Source organism: Spermophilus citellus, assembly GCF_964194105.1.
Source record: "Spermophilus citellus genome assembly, chromosome: 7".
NCBI classification, from domain to species: Eukaryota; Metazoa; Chordata; class Mammalia; order Rodentia; family Sciuridae; genus Spermophilus; species Spermophilus citellus.
Window position 1 is genome coordinate 92,655,496 of NC_138188.1, and position 17,439 is coordinate 92,672,934.

The 17,439-nt window shown below is 39.9% G+C and overlaps 1 protein-coding gene across 1 annotated transcript in view; it reads right to left on the reverse strand.

Annotated features, from left to right (window-relative positions):
• Positions 1-1,724: 1,724 nt before the first annotated feature.
• The window catches only part of LOC308652717 (uncharacterized protein), a gene marked incomplete at both ends in the record, with an annotated part of 85,184 nt that continues 69,469 nt past the window's right edge, over positions 1,725-17,439 (reverse strand). Inside the window, one exon of the mRNA XM_081300742.1 lies at positions 1,725-2,090. Within this exon, the coding sequence (XP_081156868.1) occupies positions 1,725-2,090 (366 nt within the window). The remainder of the gene's footprint in view (positions 2,091-17,439) is intronic.

Genomic DNA, 17,439 nt, shown 5'->3' on the forward strand with positions numbered 1-17,439 from the left:
ATTCCCAGGGCCAGCAGGGCGCTCTTCCTGCACGTCGCCGGGGCATCACAGTGCATATGCTGCCCCCTATCGGTTGTGAAAACAATAATCCAAACCCCATTAAAATCGACTGGAAAGAGGCCTCTTGAGTAAGAGAATATTCCAGGACTGCGCAGTCCCGTGAAGACTCTCAGAGCGCTTTTTTTTTTTTTTTTTTTAACGCAGTCAGTCAGCTCTGACTGGCTTATTTTAATGCTGTTGTTCGCAACTGAGGCGAATGTTGGATCGGGAAGAATCTGATACTGCTTCGGTGGGTGGGGGGGGGGGGGGACGTGATTCACCCAAGGGTTCAATTTATGTTTTCCACCCTCCGATTCAGCAACCCGCCTCGTTCTTATGAATAACACTTGCCTTCAGCAGAGATGGGAACATTCATTAGCTCATAGATGATGTTTTCCTGAGCCCATAAAGCAGCTACTCCGCCCTTCCCCCCTTACACCTTGAGCAGAGTCCAGCAGTAATCTTTGCCGATGAGGTGACAAAGGCCACCCTCCCAGAGAATCTGGTCTCAGCTCTTTCCAGAAATGGCCTTCCCGGTGTTACTTCTTCGGTTCCTTTAGTGGAGAATGAATATGCTCAAGAAAAGTAAATTCTGAGAAGGAAGCTCCTAGCTACTCTTCTACCACTAATGTCTGAACATATAAGTTTTCTCCAAAACTGAAAATTTAAGATTTGTCTCCAATTGTATATAGCTAAGATCGCTAGCTGGCTGGGGAGAGAGGGGGAGGGGTGCTTACAATCGAATAGTTCTAATTTTTATTTTCATTATCTTCACCCACCTCTTCACCACCCTCTCAATACACACACACTCTCTGCTGTATCCTAACTTGTTCACTCCTGTCCATCTTGGCTTTGGAGCTTTGGGGGAAAAAAGGTAAGAGAAACAGAGGTGAGTGGAAGAAGGGAGGGCGGGGAAGTGGTAGAATGGGCTTCAGACCACACGGCTCGCTCAAGCAGGCGTAGTGGCGGAAGGGTCTTCGGGAAGACGGCGGAAACGTGCCCGTACACTCTCAGTTTAAGTGCAGGCTCGCCCAGGGTGCCGGTGGCAATAGGAGATCCGGGTTTCTCTAGGTCCCCGCGGAGGCTCCCGCCCTTTCCGTACTTGGGGTCGGCGCCTCCGCTATAGCTGCGAGTGGGAAGAGGCGCTGCTGGCTCTCTTCTCCCTCCCAGCCCGCTAAGGTTGCAATCGCTGGAAAAGTCCCGGTTAGAGGGCGGCCGCAGGTGTCCAAAGTAGCCCATTCCCAGCGGTAGCGGAGCGCTGGGCTAGCCGACCCCTCCCAGCATCTAGCTCTGAGAGTGCGGATTGCATGGCGGAGGCTCCGGCGCACGGGTGCCCCGGGGTCCCGCGGCCTGTGGGTGCGGTGCGCAAGGGCGCGGGCAAGAGGAGGCAGCTCCTGGGCGGAAGGCGCGGCATCGCCACGGCCACGGCGGCCGCCGGGTCTCGGGCGGAAGCGCGGGCTCTGGGAGGAGGGGCTGCCGCGCCCCGCGGAGGCCCAGGGCTGCCCGCCCAGAAGTGGATGGAGCCCGCCCGCCGGTGGGCAATGGCCCGCCGGCTGGGATGAACCGTGGCTGGGTTCGGCTCCCACCCCTCCCGCGGAAGGGCGAGGCCGGGGCCCAGGCACATCCGACTGGCTGTGTGTCTTTGACTCGCACACTGAGCCCCCTCCCAGGCGCGCAGGCCCCAGCTAGGAGGCCCGCTGCCCCGGCGTCTGCCACCCCCAGGACTCGGAGCTGCCAGACCCAGCCTCCTGGCAAGCAGTGACTTCCCGGATGGGGCCATGCTTTTCTTCCAGGACAATCAGGGCTCCTCCCCTCGCAGCGATCTTTCTAGGAGGCCACCTCCAGAGATTCCGAGGCGATTTCCTCCCTGCCGGTGCTAAACTGGTAACTCCTCTGGCTAAAAGCACCCGGGAGAACCACAAGCTGAGTATTTGGCGAGGGTCCACCACCACCGAAAGACACACACGCTGCAATGTGCGTGGATTGTTTTTGATCAGCCAGTTGATGGTGACAAGAAGTTCGCTATTTTCGATAGCCCTGATTTTCAGGCTCTTTAAAAGTTACGTTGTCCTATTTTCAGGTTGATCGACAACACGGAAAATGGAATAATGTGTGTGTGTGTGTGTGTGTGTGTGTGTACACGCACACGCTTGCTTCAAAATCAATTGTAATGATAGTGACCGAGAATTTCAAAGCATCTTGTGAGATAAAATGGAGATGCGCACCTAGGCTGGATCCGGCTAACAGAGACTCATTCCCTTCCTCCCTCAGCTTACCCACTCTAAAGGGAGTTTTATCATTTAATTATTTTTTAATTATCATGAGGCTCACAGTCGAAGAGTAAGCATAGGGCAAAGATGGAGCACGAAATTTAGACAGTTCTCTCAAACTAGCTTTACCTTTCTTGGGGAAATAATTACTGGGCTAATAAAGAATTTAAGATCTGAGAACAAAAGAAAAAGTTACTTAAAAAAAAAGTAAATTTCAGTCCCACACCTGATATCCCAGCGACTGATGAGGCTCATGCAGAAGGATCACAAGTTCGAGGCTAGCTTCAGCTACTTAGGGAGACCCTGTCTGAGCGTGCTCCTGTACCACCCCCCCCAAAAAAAAATCCCTAGTACCCCCCCCCACACACACACAAACATACTCATGGGCTATGCAAATAATAAATAACATCTGTTGAATGCTTGAGATGCCACAAGAAACATAGTTTATATTTTAAAAGCATTATATCATTTTACCCTTCCAGATTCAGTGTGAAGTGGACATTGTTAGCCCTGCTTTATACACTGAAAAAAAATGAAATATTGGAGACCAGAAATAACTTACCCTAAAGTCACCCAGTTAAGAAGAAGGACTAGGATTTAACACCCAGCAGTCTAATGCAGAGTCCTTATGCTTTTCACTACATTATATCTTCAGATCACCTCAAGTGAATGTACTCAAAGTAAGACCTGAGAAGCAGTGATAGAATCACACTCCCTCATTTTTCTAATTACAAAACAACACCAAAATATATATCCAAAGGAAATGAAATTGTATATCAAAGAAATATCTGTACTTCTATGTTTACTGAAGCAATATTCATCATAGTCAAGATATGAAATCAATCCAGATGCCCTTAGGTGAACAATCAGATAATGAAAATGTGGAATATTATTCAGTCACAGGAAAAGAATGAAATTCTATCATTTCAGCAACATAGATGATAATGGAGATCGTTTTGCTAAGTGAAATAAGCCCCACACAGACAAATACCACATATTCTCACTTATTTGTAGTAACTAAAGTTACTACAAATCTCATAGATTGGAATGGGAAAATGGGTGAGGGATGGAAAGAAGTTAAATAAGGGGCAGCAAAACACAATTAGGAGACTGGGATTGGGACTCAGTGGCACAGTGCTTGCCTAGCATGAGTGGAAGCACTAGGTTTGATTTTTAGCACCGCCTATCAATAAATAAGATAAAGGTCCATTGACAACTAAAAAATATTTAAAAAAAACACATTTAGGAGGAATTAGTTCTAGTTTCCTATAGCATAGTAGGGTAACTTGGTTATAACAATCTATGATATATTTTGAAATAACCAAGAGAGTACAAAAGTTCCCAGCCCAACAAGTAAAAATGTTAATGTTTGAGGAGATGGAAGGGTTCAGTACTCTGATTTGATCACTGAACACTGTGTACATGGATTGAATTGTTGTATACCCCCTAAAGATGTACAGTAATATGTCTCAATAAGAATTATAATAATAAAAAGGGAAAAAGGGGGCTTTTCTCAACAACTTCCACCAAATTGTTTCCTTTATGTAAAATCATTTGCTGATTCCCCATGAACTCTACAAGATAAAATTTGATTAATCAACAGGACAAACAAAATATTCATGATAGTACCCCTGACTTCTCATCATTCACAACTCTGTCATTAAAACTTCAAGCAATACTAAAAAGCTGCAGACCTCAGATCACACAGTGTTCTTACTCTATGCCCATCCTCTACTTGGAATCCTACCTGTCCTGATGGTAAATGTCCATTCATTACCCTCAAGCCCTGTTTGGATAGCATCACACCTGTGAATTCTTTCCTTGAGCCTCTGCTACATCCCTCAGAGTGTCTCCCTCCTGTGCAGAAGACTACTTCTATTACTTATATGATCTCTGTTATGGCTTAGTCTGTGTAACTTTTTTTTTTCCATATCCTCTTCTATTTAAGACTATTGTTCTTTGGGAAACTGAATACAAAAACTTTGTTTAGTGTTATCAAAAAGTTAGGAAATGTACAATTCTTTATTTTTAAATAGATCATTAGCTACATTTTGAAGTAATATCTTATTATATTTAAAGCAACAGGTGCATTTGATGTACACAGCAGAATGTTAAAAAAACAAACAAAACTGAAGCTGGGCATGGTGGCACATGCCTATAATCACAGTGACTCGGGAGGATGAGGCAGAAGGATGGCAACTTAGTGAGACCCAGTCTCAAAATAAAAAATAAAAAGGCCTGGAGATGTAGCTTAGTGGTAAAGCACTCTTGGGTTCAATTCCCAGTACAAAAAAAAAAAAATCTGAAAGCAGAAAAAATGTAATCATTATACTTTTCACATTATCCCATTACTTTAAAATTTAGAAGCATTTAAAAGTTCGCTGAATGTTGGAGAAAAACATACTGAGCATATTATTTAAAAACACAAATTAAATACTATTTAAATATAAGTATGTTCTATGTCCTGGTTTGCAGAAGGACACCCTAACACTCTGTCCCAGTGCCTGACACCATGAGTCTGTTGAGTTGTTCTAAAATTGAACCAAACAACCAACCTATAAATCCAAAGGTCCAAGGACTTCCGGTTCTAGCTCATCACTGTTGCAGCTTCTTCTGTTTGTTTTTGATGACTTCTTAACAGCTTCAATCACTTTGTTAATCGCTTCCCAACCTTTTCTTTCTGTTTTCATTAATGCTTTTAACTAAATCATAATTGCCTATGTGCTTCTGACATTTATTATGGAAAGGAATCTCCAAACTTTTCCAGTTGATGACATAAGTTATTGAGAAGTAGAGATAATTAATGGAGCAACACAGCAATAAGGCTTCCAAATCAGCTAGTGGAATATTCATTCATTCATTTATTCAGCAGTTTTCCAACATTCATTACCTGTCAGGCTCTGCGCCAGGCAATAGCCTCCCAGATGTGGAGAGCAGCTCTGTTTTATTGAACATTTCCAGGCATCCTTGTTGCAGAATTTCCTATTGCCAGAAGCTTATGAATGGGCAAATATGCTTTCTGTACCATCTGGGACCAGGAGGGCCTGTTGCAACCAGCCTATTAAAGTAAGAGTTTTGCATGGATAAAATTTCTATGTCATATTAATTCTTTGGTGAAAAGGGGACTAACTTGGTGAATGTTTATGCAAAATTCAAAAAGTAATTAAAAAATATTTGACAGCACCTCCAGAGCACAAATACATATATATATATATATATATATATACTCATATGCCCCTGCCCTGAAAAATGATCTCCCTTTAACAAACTGATTTCCTCTGATAAGAGGTCTATCTTCCCTGGAAGGGTTCACTCAGCATTTAATATGACAACACTATGACTATCTTATATGTTTGCTTTTTTAGATATTAGTAATGTTAATATACTCAAGGCAGGTAATTAATTACAAAGGAAGCATGGGAGATATTAGGTACAGTATCATTTGTTAGCATTAAAGTATACCACAGTACATCATTATGGAGTAGAATCTAGAACTTTAGATTCTTTAGTCCTGAGGAAAGTAAGGTGAAGTATATAGCAAGCTATGAAAGATTAATGAAGTCTGTATTTCAGTGGAGAAATTTTCTTCTTGAATAAAAACATTTCAGGAGTTTCTGGCTTGAGAAACATTTCTTTGAGTACAGATTTAAGAAATAAAATTATTTTTTTCTCCCCTGCCCCAGTAGTGGGGATTAAACCCTGGGCATACTAGGCAAGCATCCTACCACTGAGCTACATGCCCAATCCTTTTTATTATATTTTGAGACAGGGTCTCATCAAGTTGCCCAGGCTGGCCTCCGATTTGAGATCCTCCTGCCTTGGCCTACCATGTGCACCACCATGTTGGGCCCTAAAATTCTCATTTTTAAGAAATGTTATAGTTTTGGACTCTTTCTTCTCAGTGATACTCTGGTTGTGTCTCAGTTTGCAAAGTGATCAACCATATGCAGTCAATTATCTGAGCAATTTGGGCCCTCCAATAAACTGTTTTTGCTTGAATTACCTCAGTAGTTACTTCCATTATAATTAGCTAAAAGTAGGAGTGATAACAAAACATAAGCAATATTTGGAGCCAGATGTTTTGGATTCAAATTCTAACTCCCTCATTTATCATCTGCATGTCCCACCATAGCTTCCTTTTTCTTTGGGTGACTCCTTTTTGAGATAGGTATATTTCTATTGCCCTGCTGACAGATGAGGTACTCAATGTGAAATTGCATCATGAACTGCACTGCATTTCAGATATATGTTTATGACGTAGGTCATAAAATTTTCAATTAAGAGAAATATTCCTTGAAATGTAATAAAAGAAATATCCAAATTGATTCTTGGAATCACTCACAGAATAAAAATAAAATAAAATACCAAGAAACCATTTTCTCAAATATTGTCTATTTTGTTTTGCTTTGCTTGGTCAGTAAAATTTTAGTTCTGATGCTGCTACAGCTACCAAACCATGTTTACTCTAATCCTATATTAGTAAAGAAAGTACCAATGCAGTGACAAAAAGTATCACTGACTTCTCTTAACATTTTACATAATTTATTTTACTATCAGTTTACACAATTTTTTTACTAATTTATTTTACTGGATTTATTAGCATCTATGATATAGCCATCCATAAGTATTTATGGGGGAAAAATGTAGAGATGCAGATCTCAAAGGGTACAGATTATGTTATGTAGGATAGATAAGTCTAGAGATCTAATGTAAACCATGAGGTAAATGATTGTAGTTAATACTGAATTATTTACTGGAAATTTGCAAAGCAAATAGATTTCACATACTTTTATCACATACAAAAATGTGATAAAAGTACCACATTCATTATGCGACATGATAAATATGTTACTTTGCTTGACTGAAATAATAATTTCACTATGTATATGTACATTAAAACATCATGTTGCATACTTTAAATCTATACAATAAAAAGAATTATAAATTCTGTTACCATCTATCCAAACATCTGTGAGTTTATATGCAACACAGGTAAGAAACCTGAGGAATAAAAAAGTTCTTTTCCTGTATCTTCGTATTTGGTTATGAAATCATATTTTCCTAAACAAAAATATGCTGTAAACTGGGCATGGTAGTGCATACCCACAATCCCATCTACTGGGGAGGCCAATGCAGGAGGATGGTAAGTTGGATGAGACCCTGTCTCAAAATATAATAAAAAGGAAAAAAAATACAATAAAAAGATCTGGGCATGCTCAGTGGTAGCACACTTGCCTAGCATTTGTAAAGCTGTAGGTTTATTCCTTGGAATCCCCTGCCCCCTAAAAAAGATGCTGTTCATTCATTATTCTAAACTAGTACTATTCAATCTTAAAATGAGAATATGTTAATTGTGTGTATATATAGATATTATTAATGTATTTTATGTATTAATATATATTATATATATATTATATATGTGTGTGAATTAAATAATAAGAGTCATCATAACTCAAAACAATTCCTGTTTTCCAGTTGTGTTTTTTTTAATAAGACATGTCTGTTTCATTTCCCACTTCAACCTGCCCCTATAAATTTGTTGATTAATAACTAAAAAGTATATCCTTTCATAATAACTTCATAAACATGCCCCTTTTCATCCCACCTTACTACTGCAATAGAGGAAAATTATTACAAAATTAAGATATTTACATTTTTTAAACTAAAATTTGTTTTTTATATTTTGAGAAGGAAAGGAAAAACTTAAGTATTATAGCCCTAAGTAAATTACATAACGATTGTATATAAAATTGAGTTCCTTCTTTTTAAATCCTATGATTCATAATTATCCTGAGGGAGTTACTGAATGGAACTCCTTTCTAGCGGGTAAAGAAACCAGACTTAAGATGATTCTGGATCTCTCTGCATTGGGGAGGGCTGTAACTGGCAACTCCCAGCCTTTTGCAAATAAGAGATGATATTTTTGGAAGTTTCCCTGGAAAGTCTAAGTGAGTAATGTTCAATTCCAGGGCTGCAAAGGTATACAGGGGTTTATAATATGAGTACCTGTCTGTGTGGGCATGTTAGAGAGATTCCTCAGAGGCTAATGTTCAAGAACACTGGAGAAAACCCACTGAAATTATTAATGCCTCTTCAGTTTTATGATTGTATTTTCTTGATTCACTTGGCAAATTAAACTGTTCTTAAGTGGACAGAATAAAAGATAGGTACATGTCTACACAAGAGTATTATAGATGACCAAAAAAAAAGGGGGTTTCATGATACATTAGGCCAAATAGTGAATTTCAAGAGAAGCATCAAAGCATCATAGGGAAAGAAGGATGAAGAGAGGCAAAGCCAGCAGCATTGCCACGGCTCTGGTTCATTTATAACTTTCCTCTGTTTCCAATCTTCCTTGAAGAATAGAGGGCCTGGTTTCTTGCTTTTCCTGGTGCAATCCTCAGTGCTATTTGGGAGAGATGGGTCTGCGAGCCAGAGCTTTATAGCTACCGTGTCATGTGGAATTCAAGAGTGTGACCAGAGCCTGGAAGAGTTGGGCTCTGTTATGGGACTGGCTTGGAACATTGTGTCCTGGCCTTGATGCTGTAGCTTCAGACTTTGCCCCTGACTGTGGGTATGTAAATCTGCATAGTATATCTTTTAGTACATAAGCTTCCCCCAAATACACAAAATTTACATTTTATTAACTCTCCACAAAAGTTCTAGACTGGGCTGTGAATAATCAGCTACTTTGTTTTTGGAGACTTTACATTTAGCATATGAATTCATGAATAGTAAAATTTAATAATAGGAAAACTTTTCTTAGGGATTAAAGATTAGTAAATAATATTTGACTTTTCAAAATTATAAATCCATTTACCTGCTAATTTCCTGAGCATCCACTACACACTAGACACTATTCTAAGTCCTGCAGTTACAGCAACAAAGCTAGCAAATGCCACAGAAGTAAAATCTATGGTCAAGTAGTTATGAGTACTGTGGACAAAAACATGCAGGGAAGGGCAATGCAGCAGGGCTTATCAGTTTGTTGAAAAAGGCTTTCCTGAGAGGGTAACCTTTAACTGATGACCTGAAGCAGGCGAAGAGCCAGCTGTTGTGTAGCAGGGAGCAAGAATGGGGCAGGCAGGAAGAGAGAGCACTTGCTCAGGTTGTGAAGCAAAACTGTACCCGTCCCAAAACAGAAGAGCAGGGAGACCTCCATGGCTGTAGTGAGGGGGGGGCGGGGGGGGCAGTAGGAGCTGGGTCAGAGGGAATGTGTGGATGGTGGATGGCTTGGACCAGTTGCATTGTGTCTTGAAGTCTCCACAATGGCTTGGCCTTCATACTAAGTGAGATAGGAGGCCTCTCAGCAGAGCTGTGGCATGACCTGTCTTAGGTTTTACCAGGATCTCTCTGCTGTGTTAGAAAACAAGAACAGAATCGAGAAAGGGTAAATGTAGAAAGACAGGAGCTACTAGGAAGTCAGGATGGTTCGCGTGGGAAGTGACCATAGTTAGAAGTAGCAATGGAGGAAGTAAAAGGTGGCCTATGTATCTTGAAGGTTGACCTCACTGTGAAAGAATGAGAGAATTTAAACAACAACAACAAAAAATCCCTAAGACTCAGAGCCTGAGCAACTGAAAGGATAGAGTTACTGCTACCTGAATTGGGAAACACTGTGAAAAGATGGTTTGGAAGAGAAAATTAGAGCATTTTATTTATTTTAAATTTAAAAAAACTGATTATTTATAAATGGGGAAAATTGAACAGACAAGTCATCAACGAAGATATGTGGAAGGAAAAAATAGTACAGAAAAGATGCTCAAGAAAATCAGAGCATTTTAAATGTAATATACCCACATGCATTCAAGTAGAGATACTGGACAGGTAACTGGATATAGAGATACATTTTGGAGTTCATTTAAAGCCCTGTGAATGAGTGCAGATTTGCTATTTAAAATGTTTGCCAGTCAGTTTATTAGAGGTACTAGAGCACAGTTCTAAAGGGTCAGGTGTTAACCTTTTAGAAACAAGATTGTGGGTAGGTCTGAGGGTCCCAGGATGAGGTGTGGAGATCAGCCATTCTCAACCTGAATGGAAGCATTTCAACATTTCATCAAGCAGTATAGCACGGCAGGGTGCAGCAGTTAGAAATCAGTTCCTAAGGAACATAGAGAAGGAGAAAGAGAAGAATGAGGTACAATATTTCAAAATAAATTAGAAGAGTCTGAAGGTTCCCAACAAGGAGAAATGACAAATTTTTGAGGAAATGGAAAAGCCAACTACTCTGATTTCATCTTTATGTGTTTCAGGTATAATATTATCAAGCTGTACCCCATTGTTATGGTTTAGATATGAGGTATCCCCCAAAAGCTTATGTGTGAAACAATCCAAGAATGTTCAGATGAGAAATGATTAGATAATGAGAGTTGTGGCCTGGTCAGTGGACTAATCCATAGATGTGGATTAACTGAGCAGTAGCTGCAGGCAGGTAGAGTGTGACTTGGGGAAATAGGTCACTGGGGGCATGCCTTTGAGTCTTATATTTCGTCAATGGTGAACAGAGCTCTCTCTGCTCCCTGGTTGCCATGTCCTGAGCTGCTTTCCTTTGCAACACCCTTCTGCAATGACTTTCTGCCTCATCTTGGGCCCAGGATTATGGAGTTGGCTGACCATGGACTGAACCTCTGAAACTGTGAGCCAAAATAAACTTTTCCTCCTCTGCACTGTTCTTGTCAGGTTTTTTGGTCATCCCAACAAAAAAGCTGACTAAAACACCCATAAATACATACAAATGTTATGTGAATTTAAAACATTTTTAAATATGCCAGAGAAAATTTAGCCAAAGGTGGAAAAAAAGAGGACCAAGAAGAGGTCCAAGAACTGAGCCCTGGGCGGGCCGGTATTCAGAGGATGTGGAGAAAGGAGGGTCCAGCAAAGGAGACTGAGAAAGAAAAGGCAGTGAGATGGGGAAACACCAGGTCAGTGTAACATCTTAGAAGAAAAGGGAGTCTGGGCCAGCTTGCCTGAGACAGCCCCAGCTGATGCCTCACTGATGTCTGAGTGTAATTAGTAGTAGCGCCCATCTTTCACTCTCAAATATGTCTTTCTTCCAATGATAAATTATGTGGTCTTCCTTACATAGAAGCCAAGTGAAAAGTGGTTTCAGTCAAGTAATGATGGAGTATTTACAACGCTGCTGCGAAGTGAAGTAAGAGGAGAACGAAGAACTGGTCCCTGGAGTTAGTGTTGTGGGGGTTACTGGGAATTTACCATAGCAGTTTCAGTGCCATGGCAGACAGGACAACCTGAGGTCAAAGACATGGGAAAGAGAGGAATTGATGACAAAAAGTATAGACAAATCTCTTACAGACGTTTGATTGTTGAATTAAAAAAGGCAGAGAAGGGATTGGGAGTGGGTGGTTGGAAGGAAAGTCAAGTCAAGACAGAATTTAGGTTGGATGGAGAAAACCGCAGTAAGCCTGTTGATTGGGAGTGACCTAAAAGACAAGGAGAAAGTGATGCTGAAAGAGAAGGCAGTAGTGATGTCAGGGCTGCATTATGCCTTGCATGAGCCCTAGGCACTTTGCCATCATAGGCCCCTTCCTCCATTAAAAAAAAAAAAAAAAATTCATCAAATAAATATAAAACATTTTCCGTGATCATATTCACATTTGATAGCTTTCTATTTGATTTGTTTCCATATTTTTTATTGATGATTTCTGACTTTAAAGGGTCCTCTAAACATACAGTGGTCCCTATGCCTGGGGCTCCATCACCTTGATTGTTGCTAAGCACTGTGAGAAGAGGGTAGGATTAGTACACAAATAGAGGGCTGGCCTGAATGGAGGCCTTGGCTGTTTATCCCAGAGAAAAAGAAGGAAGTGATCACAGGCAAAGCGGGTAGGTGGGTACAAGGAGAGAGGGTGGAGCACGGTTTTCAGGAGTTTTGGTTTTTTCTCTCTGATTGTTTCTACTTTCTTAATGAAAGTAAGTAAGCTTAGTAAGACACAGCTGAGAACAAGGACAAAATAGGAGTTATTTGGGGGTTTGATCAGAGAGGATAACAGTCCCCTAGGAGTGTGGGAGAGTGAATGGACTTGGAAAAAAAAGTGTAGGATCCCAGGATGGCACTGAAGGCCTCCTGAGGTTAGGTGAAATTTAAAATGAGAGCAGTCAGCATGAGTTGTCTGAGTTTTCTCCTGTCACATTCAGCTATGTAGCTGCAGGAACAGAGTAAGAGGAGGGATGGAGTTCTCCAAGCATGACCAAATAAGAGGTAGCAGGGCAATAAAGTTGTATGTAAAATGATTACCAAAATGGACCACGCAATTGAAGCTGGATAAGGATAGAAGTAAGGGACACTGAAATGGTGGGAGTTTTGATGATAGCTCCTATTGGGTCAAAATAGCTGGAGTTAAGCTCTCAAGAAATTAAATTGGAAAGATGGCCAATAAAGGTGTGAGAATGAGATGCTCGAAACTGAGATTGTGGACGGATGTACAGTTATTACACGTAACACATGAATATGTTATTTGCTGGTGCAAAATTCAAATAAGGGGCTAGGGTTGTGGCTCACTTGCCTTGTGTGTGTGAGGTACTGGGTTTGGTTCTCAGCACCACGTATAAATAAATGAATAAAATAAAGATTCATCAACAACAAAAAAAATATTTTTTAAAAGTTCTAATAATAGGGGCTGGGATTGTGGCTCCGTGGTAGAGCGCTTGCCTAGCACGACGGGACCTGGGTTCGGTCCTCAGCACCACATAAAAATAAAGGCATTGTGTTGTGTCCATCTACACCTAAAAAAATAAATATTAAAAAAAATTCTAATAATAGGGGCTGGAGTTGTGGCTCAGTGGTAGAGCGCTCACCTAGCATGCACAAGGCACTGGGTTCAATCCTCAGCACCACATAAATGTAAAATAAAGATATTGTGTCCACCTAAAACATAAGAATAAATATTTTTAAAAATTCTAATAATATTCCACTTCTTCAACGGAACCACTGTTGAGAATTTTATATCTATTAAATGTTGTGTATATGTATGTACACACACACACACACATATACACTGCTTACGTGTTGGCTTATTTGGTTTTTACATAAATGAGCTCATACTACCTATATGATCCTGTGTCTTGTTTTTCATTGAACAATATATTTTGGAATTTTCATGATTCTTTATATAGATATACCTCATTTTTAAAAAGTATCTTTACTTTTCTTTAAAATGTAAATAAACTTCCAATGTATCTATAGAATATTCTAGATATGTTTACAATGGGGTATGTGAGGTGAAACTAATAAAGCTCACACTCTGGGTCTCTCACTTTCATAGGCCTCCTCCAATGACGCTGGGAGGGCTAGCAACATGTTCACATGGCCATAGGTTTTTGTAAAATTTGCAAAAGTAAGATATTTCAAACATGATTGGTTAAGATTGTGGTCTCTCCAAATCTCCTCCATGGCACTTATCCCTGTGTTGAATGCTGTTTGAGAAGCTCTGAGCATTCAAAAATAAATATTCACTTCAAACTGAAGTCACTTCTGAATAAATATGCATCTACATACCTAATTTTGTATTCTTTTTTTAAAAATTATTTTTAGTTGTAGATGAACACAATAACTTTATTTTATTTATTTATTTTTCCAACCCAGTGCCTCAAATAAGCAAGAGGAGCTCTCTATCACTGAACCCCAGCCCTAGCCTTAATTTTGCATTCTTTCTCTTAAAGCAGGCCTTTACATTTGAATAAGCTTTAAGCCTTGAAAAACTTGGATCTGCCCTGGCAGGTTTAGCCATTGTCATTTAATAGCCTATTTCCTGAAGGATGTCTAGAATGCAGGCTACTTCTTGCTACCCTGAACATCTGTTGCTGAACCATAAAGTAAAAGTCTCCTCCCTCTTCCCCTTCCCCTCCCTACTCCACTGTCCCTCTCCAAAAGCAAATACTGAAGTAGCTAGGGGACTTTTCTGGAAGTCCTGTTTTGTACACCTAAACCTTTTTTTTTTTTTTGCAACAGTTCTGTATACTGATAGTATGAAGTTATTGATCCTCAAACTGATTATATGTAGTTACAAAATCATGTAAGTAACTGATTGTCTCTAGTGGACGAATTTGATATATTTATTTCTAACATTGTCTTAGTCTCTGTATCAAAGCACATAATCATTGAGTCAGAATTTTAGATGCACATGATAATTTAGAAATCACTTAAACCTGTGCTCTCATTTTATAACTTTGAGAGCTGAGGCACAAAATAGAAGGACCTATGACTGTTTGTAATTCTAAGGGGAAAGATAATCATTTTTTTAAGGAAGGACCAACCAGTCCTATGCTAAGCACAAGGTGAGCAGATCAAGTAAGGCAGGTCCCAGCTGAGAGACAGAAAGCTGCTAACAACATGCTCTTGTAAAATTCAGACACATTCTTTCTTGCTAATAGACACTAATGACTCTAATAAATTAGGGAGTGTTTAGTTAGGCAATAAACGATTACAATTGACACAGGGTGTAAACTTGATGCCCTAATTAATGTATTGACCAATAGATCTTCCTAGTAAGAACCCTGGTCCTATTTCAGCCATACTATGTTTTGTTTTGTTTTGTTTTAATATAAGTACTAGGACTTAACCATACTCAATATTCAAATAATAGTTGCACAGAGTAAGGTATTAGAAAAACACAGGGACTGAGTCAGAATAACCCCAAATTTTGTCACACTTCCCTCTAGGAATGATGATACTTTGACTCACCTCACTGTGTTAAAAAGATTAACAAGATTATGCCTATAAGTATTCTAAGCTCTCTGGATTTAAAAACTGCAGTTGGCTGGCAGTAACATTTTCTTTATGTCAGGTCTATGTGGTTCATTTTGTAATGAGATACGATTATAAAGTAAGGAGACTAATCTTGCACAAGCATATCCCATCAAGACTCATGTAGCCAAAGCTGCTTGGTCCTGCCATGTGGTCACCATAGGAAATTGTATTTATTCTGCTGAGGCTGCCATTGCTTCAAACATTGTCTGAACCAGACAGTTTATGATCCAGCTTATGAGACACAGGAGAAAAACAGCCTTCACATCGTTTAGCAAAATTATGGAACTTCATAAAGATCTTTAAAAACAACTATTCGTGGATAAGGTAACTCAGTACCCTGTAGAGACAAAGTTCTATGTATCTAACAAGGAAGCAATTGAATAAGAGGACAAATGTCAGGTTAAAATTCCTAGAGAGTTATTATAAGATTCATCAAAAGCATTTTTAAGCAGCACGTCTATGCATCTGACAACCTCCTGCAATATAGGAAGAGGAGGTTTTTAATATGAAGTCAGACATCTAGTGCTCAATTATTTGTCTGGTCATATATTGGCCAATGATTTTATCTGTTTATTTATTTATTTATTTTTGGTACCAGAGATTGACCCCAAGGGCACTTAACCCCTAAGCCACATCCCCAGCCCTTTTGTGTTTTATTTAGAGATAGAGTCTCCCTAAGTTGTTTATGGCTTCATTAAGTTGCTGACTTTGAACTTGAATCCTCCTGCCTCAGCCTCCTGAGTCTCTGGGATTACAGGTGTGTGCTGCCTCAGCACTGATGTGATTTTATAAGTGTGAGTATCTGTGTGTTCCATTACATCCATTAACACATATCTATGTACATTGGTTCATTTTACATTCACAACCAAAATATACTCCAAGAAGTATCTATTATCATCTTCATTTTACTTGTGTTTAAATTCAAGCTCAAAAAGTTAAGAGACAAGCCCAAATTGATGAAATTAATTAGTTTGATCTCAAACCCACCCTTTCTAATTTCTCACCCTGAGCTCCTTCAACATTAAAAATAATGTTTCCTGAGTGTCATGAGCCAGATGCAATGGTTCACATCAGTAATCCCAGTGATTCAGGAGGCTGAGGCAGGAGAATTGTAAGATCAAAGCCAACCTCAGCAACTTAATGAGGCCCTAAGCAATTTAGTGAGAGCCTGTCTCAAAATTAAAAAATAAAATAGGCTGGGGATGTGACTCAGTGGTTAAGTACCCTGGTTCAATCCCTAGTACCAAAAATAAATAAAATAAAAATTTTAAAATTAAGTGTGTTGTGAAGAATTCTGAGTCCTAACATGGTCCTTTATTGTATTTTGAAAAACTATGTTCATAATTCTACTTTCTTCAAAAGTTAGAGCCTAAATCCAGGTGCAGTGGCAGGCACATGCCTAAGATCCCAGCTACCTGAGAGGCTAATGCAAGAGAAGGGGAGTTTGAGGCTAGCCTAGGCCATATAGCAAGACCCTATCTCAAAAAATAAAAAGGGTTAGGGATGTAGCTCAGTGGTAAAGTGCCCTTGGGTTCTTTAGTATTGCCTCCACCCCTTCACATCACCCCTCCCTACCCCTGTAAATTTGAGCCCAAAAAACTGTGTGGGAGGTATGTAATTTAATCCTCCTCCTTTGGAGCACTGAGCAGATTTAGTGACTAATTGGTAGAGGATATGGAGTGTGACTTCTGAGGCTAGGTCATAATGCCTTGCAGTTTTCACCTGCCCTCTCTTAGATAGTTCATTCTGGGGTAAAGCAGCTGCCATATCATGAGGACATTCAAGCAGCCATATGGAGAGGTCTATGAGGTAAGGAACTGAGGCCTCCTGCCTACAGCCATGTGAATACGCCATCTCAAAAACAGATCTTTCGGGGCTGGGGATGTGGCTCAAGTGGTAGCGCGCTCGCCTGGCATGCGTGCGGCCCGGGTTCGATCCTCAGCACCACATACCAGCAAAGATGTTGTGTCTGCCGAGAACTGAAAAATAAACGTTAAAAAAAAAAAAAAAAAAAAAAAAAAAAAACAGATCTTTCACACTGAGTCAAGCCTTCACGTGACTGCAGCCCCAGCCAACATCTTGGCTACAATCTGAGGAGAGATTATGATCCAGATTTCTGGTACTCAGAAACTGTATAAGAGAATAAATGTTACTTTTAAACCCATAAATTTTGAGTAATTTATTATCAATGGATAACTAACATGGTCCTCAAACACAGTATTCTGTAATCAACCAAGTTTGGGAAAATGTATACAGTCAGCCCTCTGTATTCCTCTGAAAATGTGTAGATTCTGATATCTGTAAGGGTCCTGGAACTAATCCTCTGTGGATACCAAAGGATGACTGTACTCTATAATGCTTTTA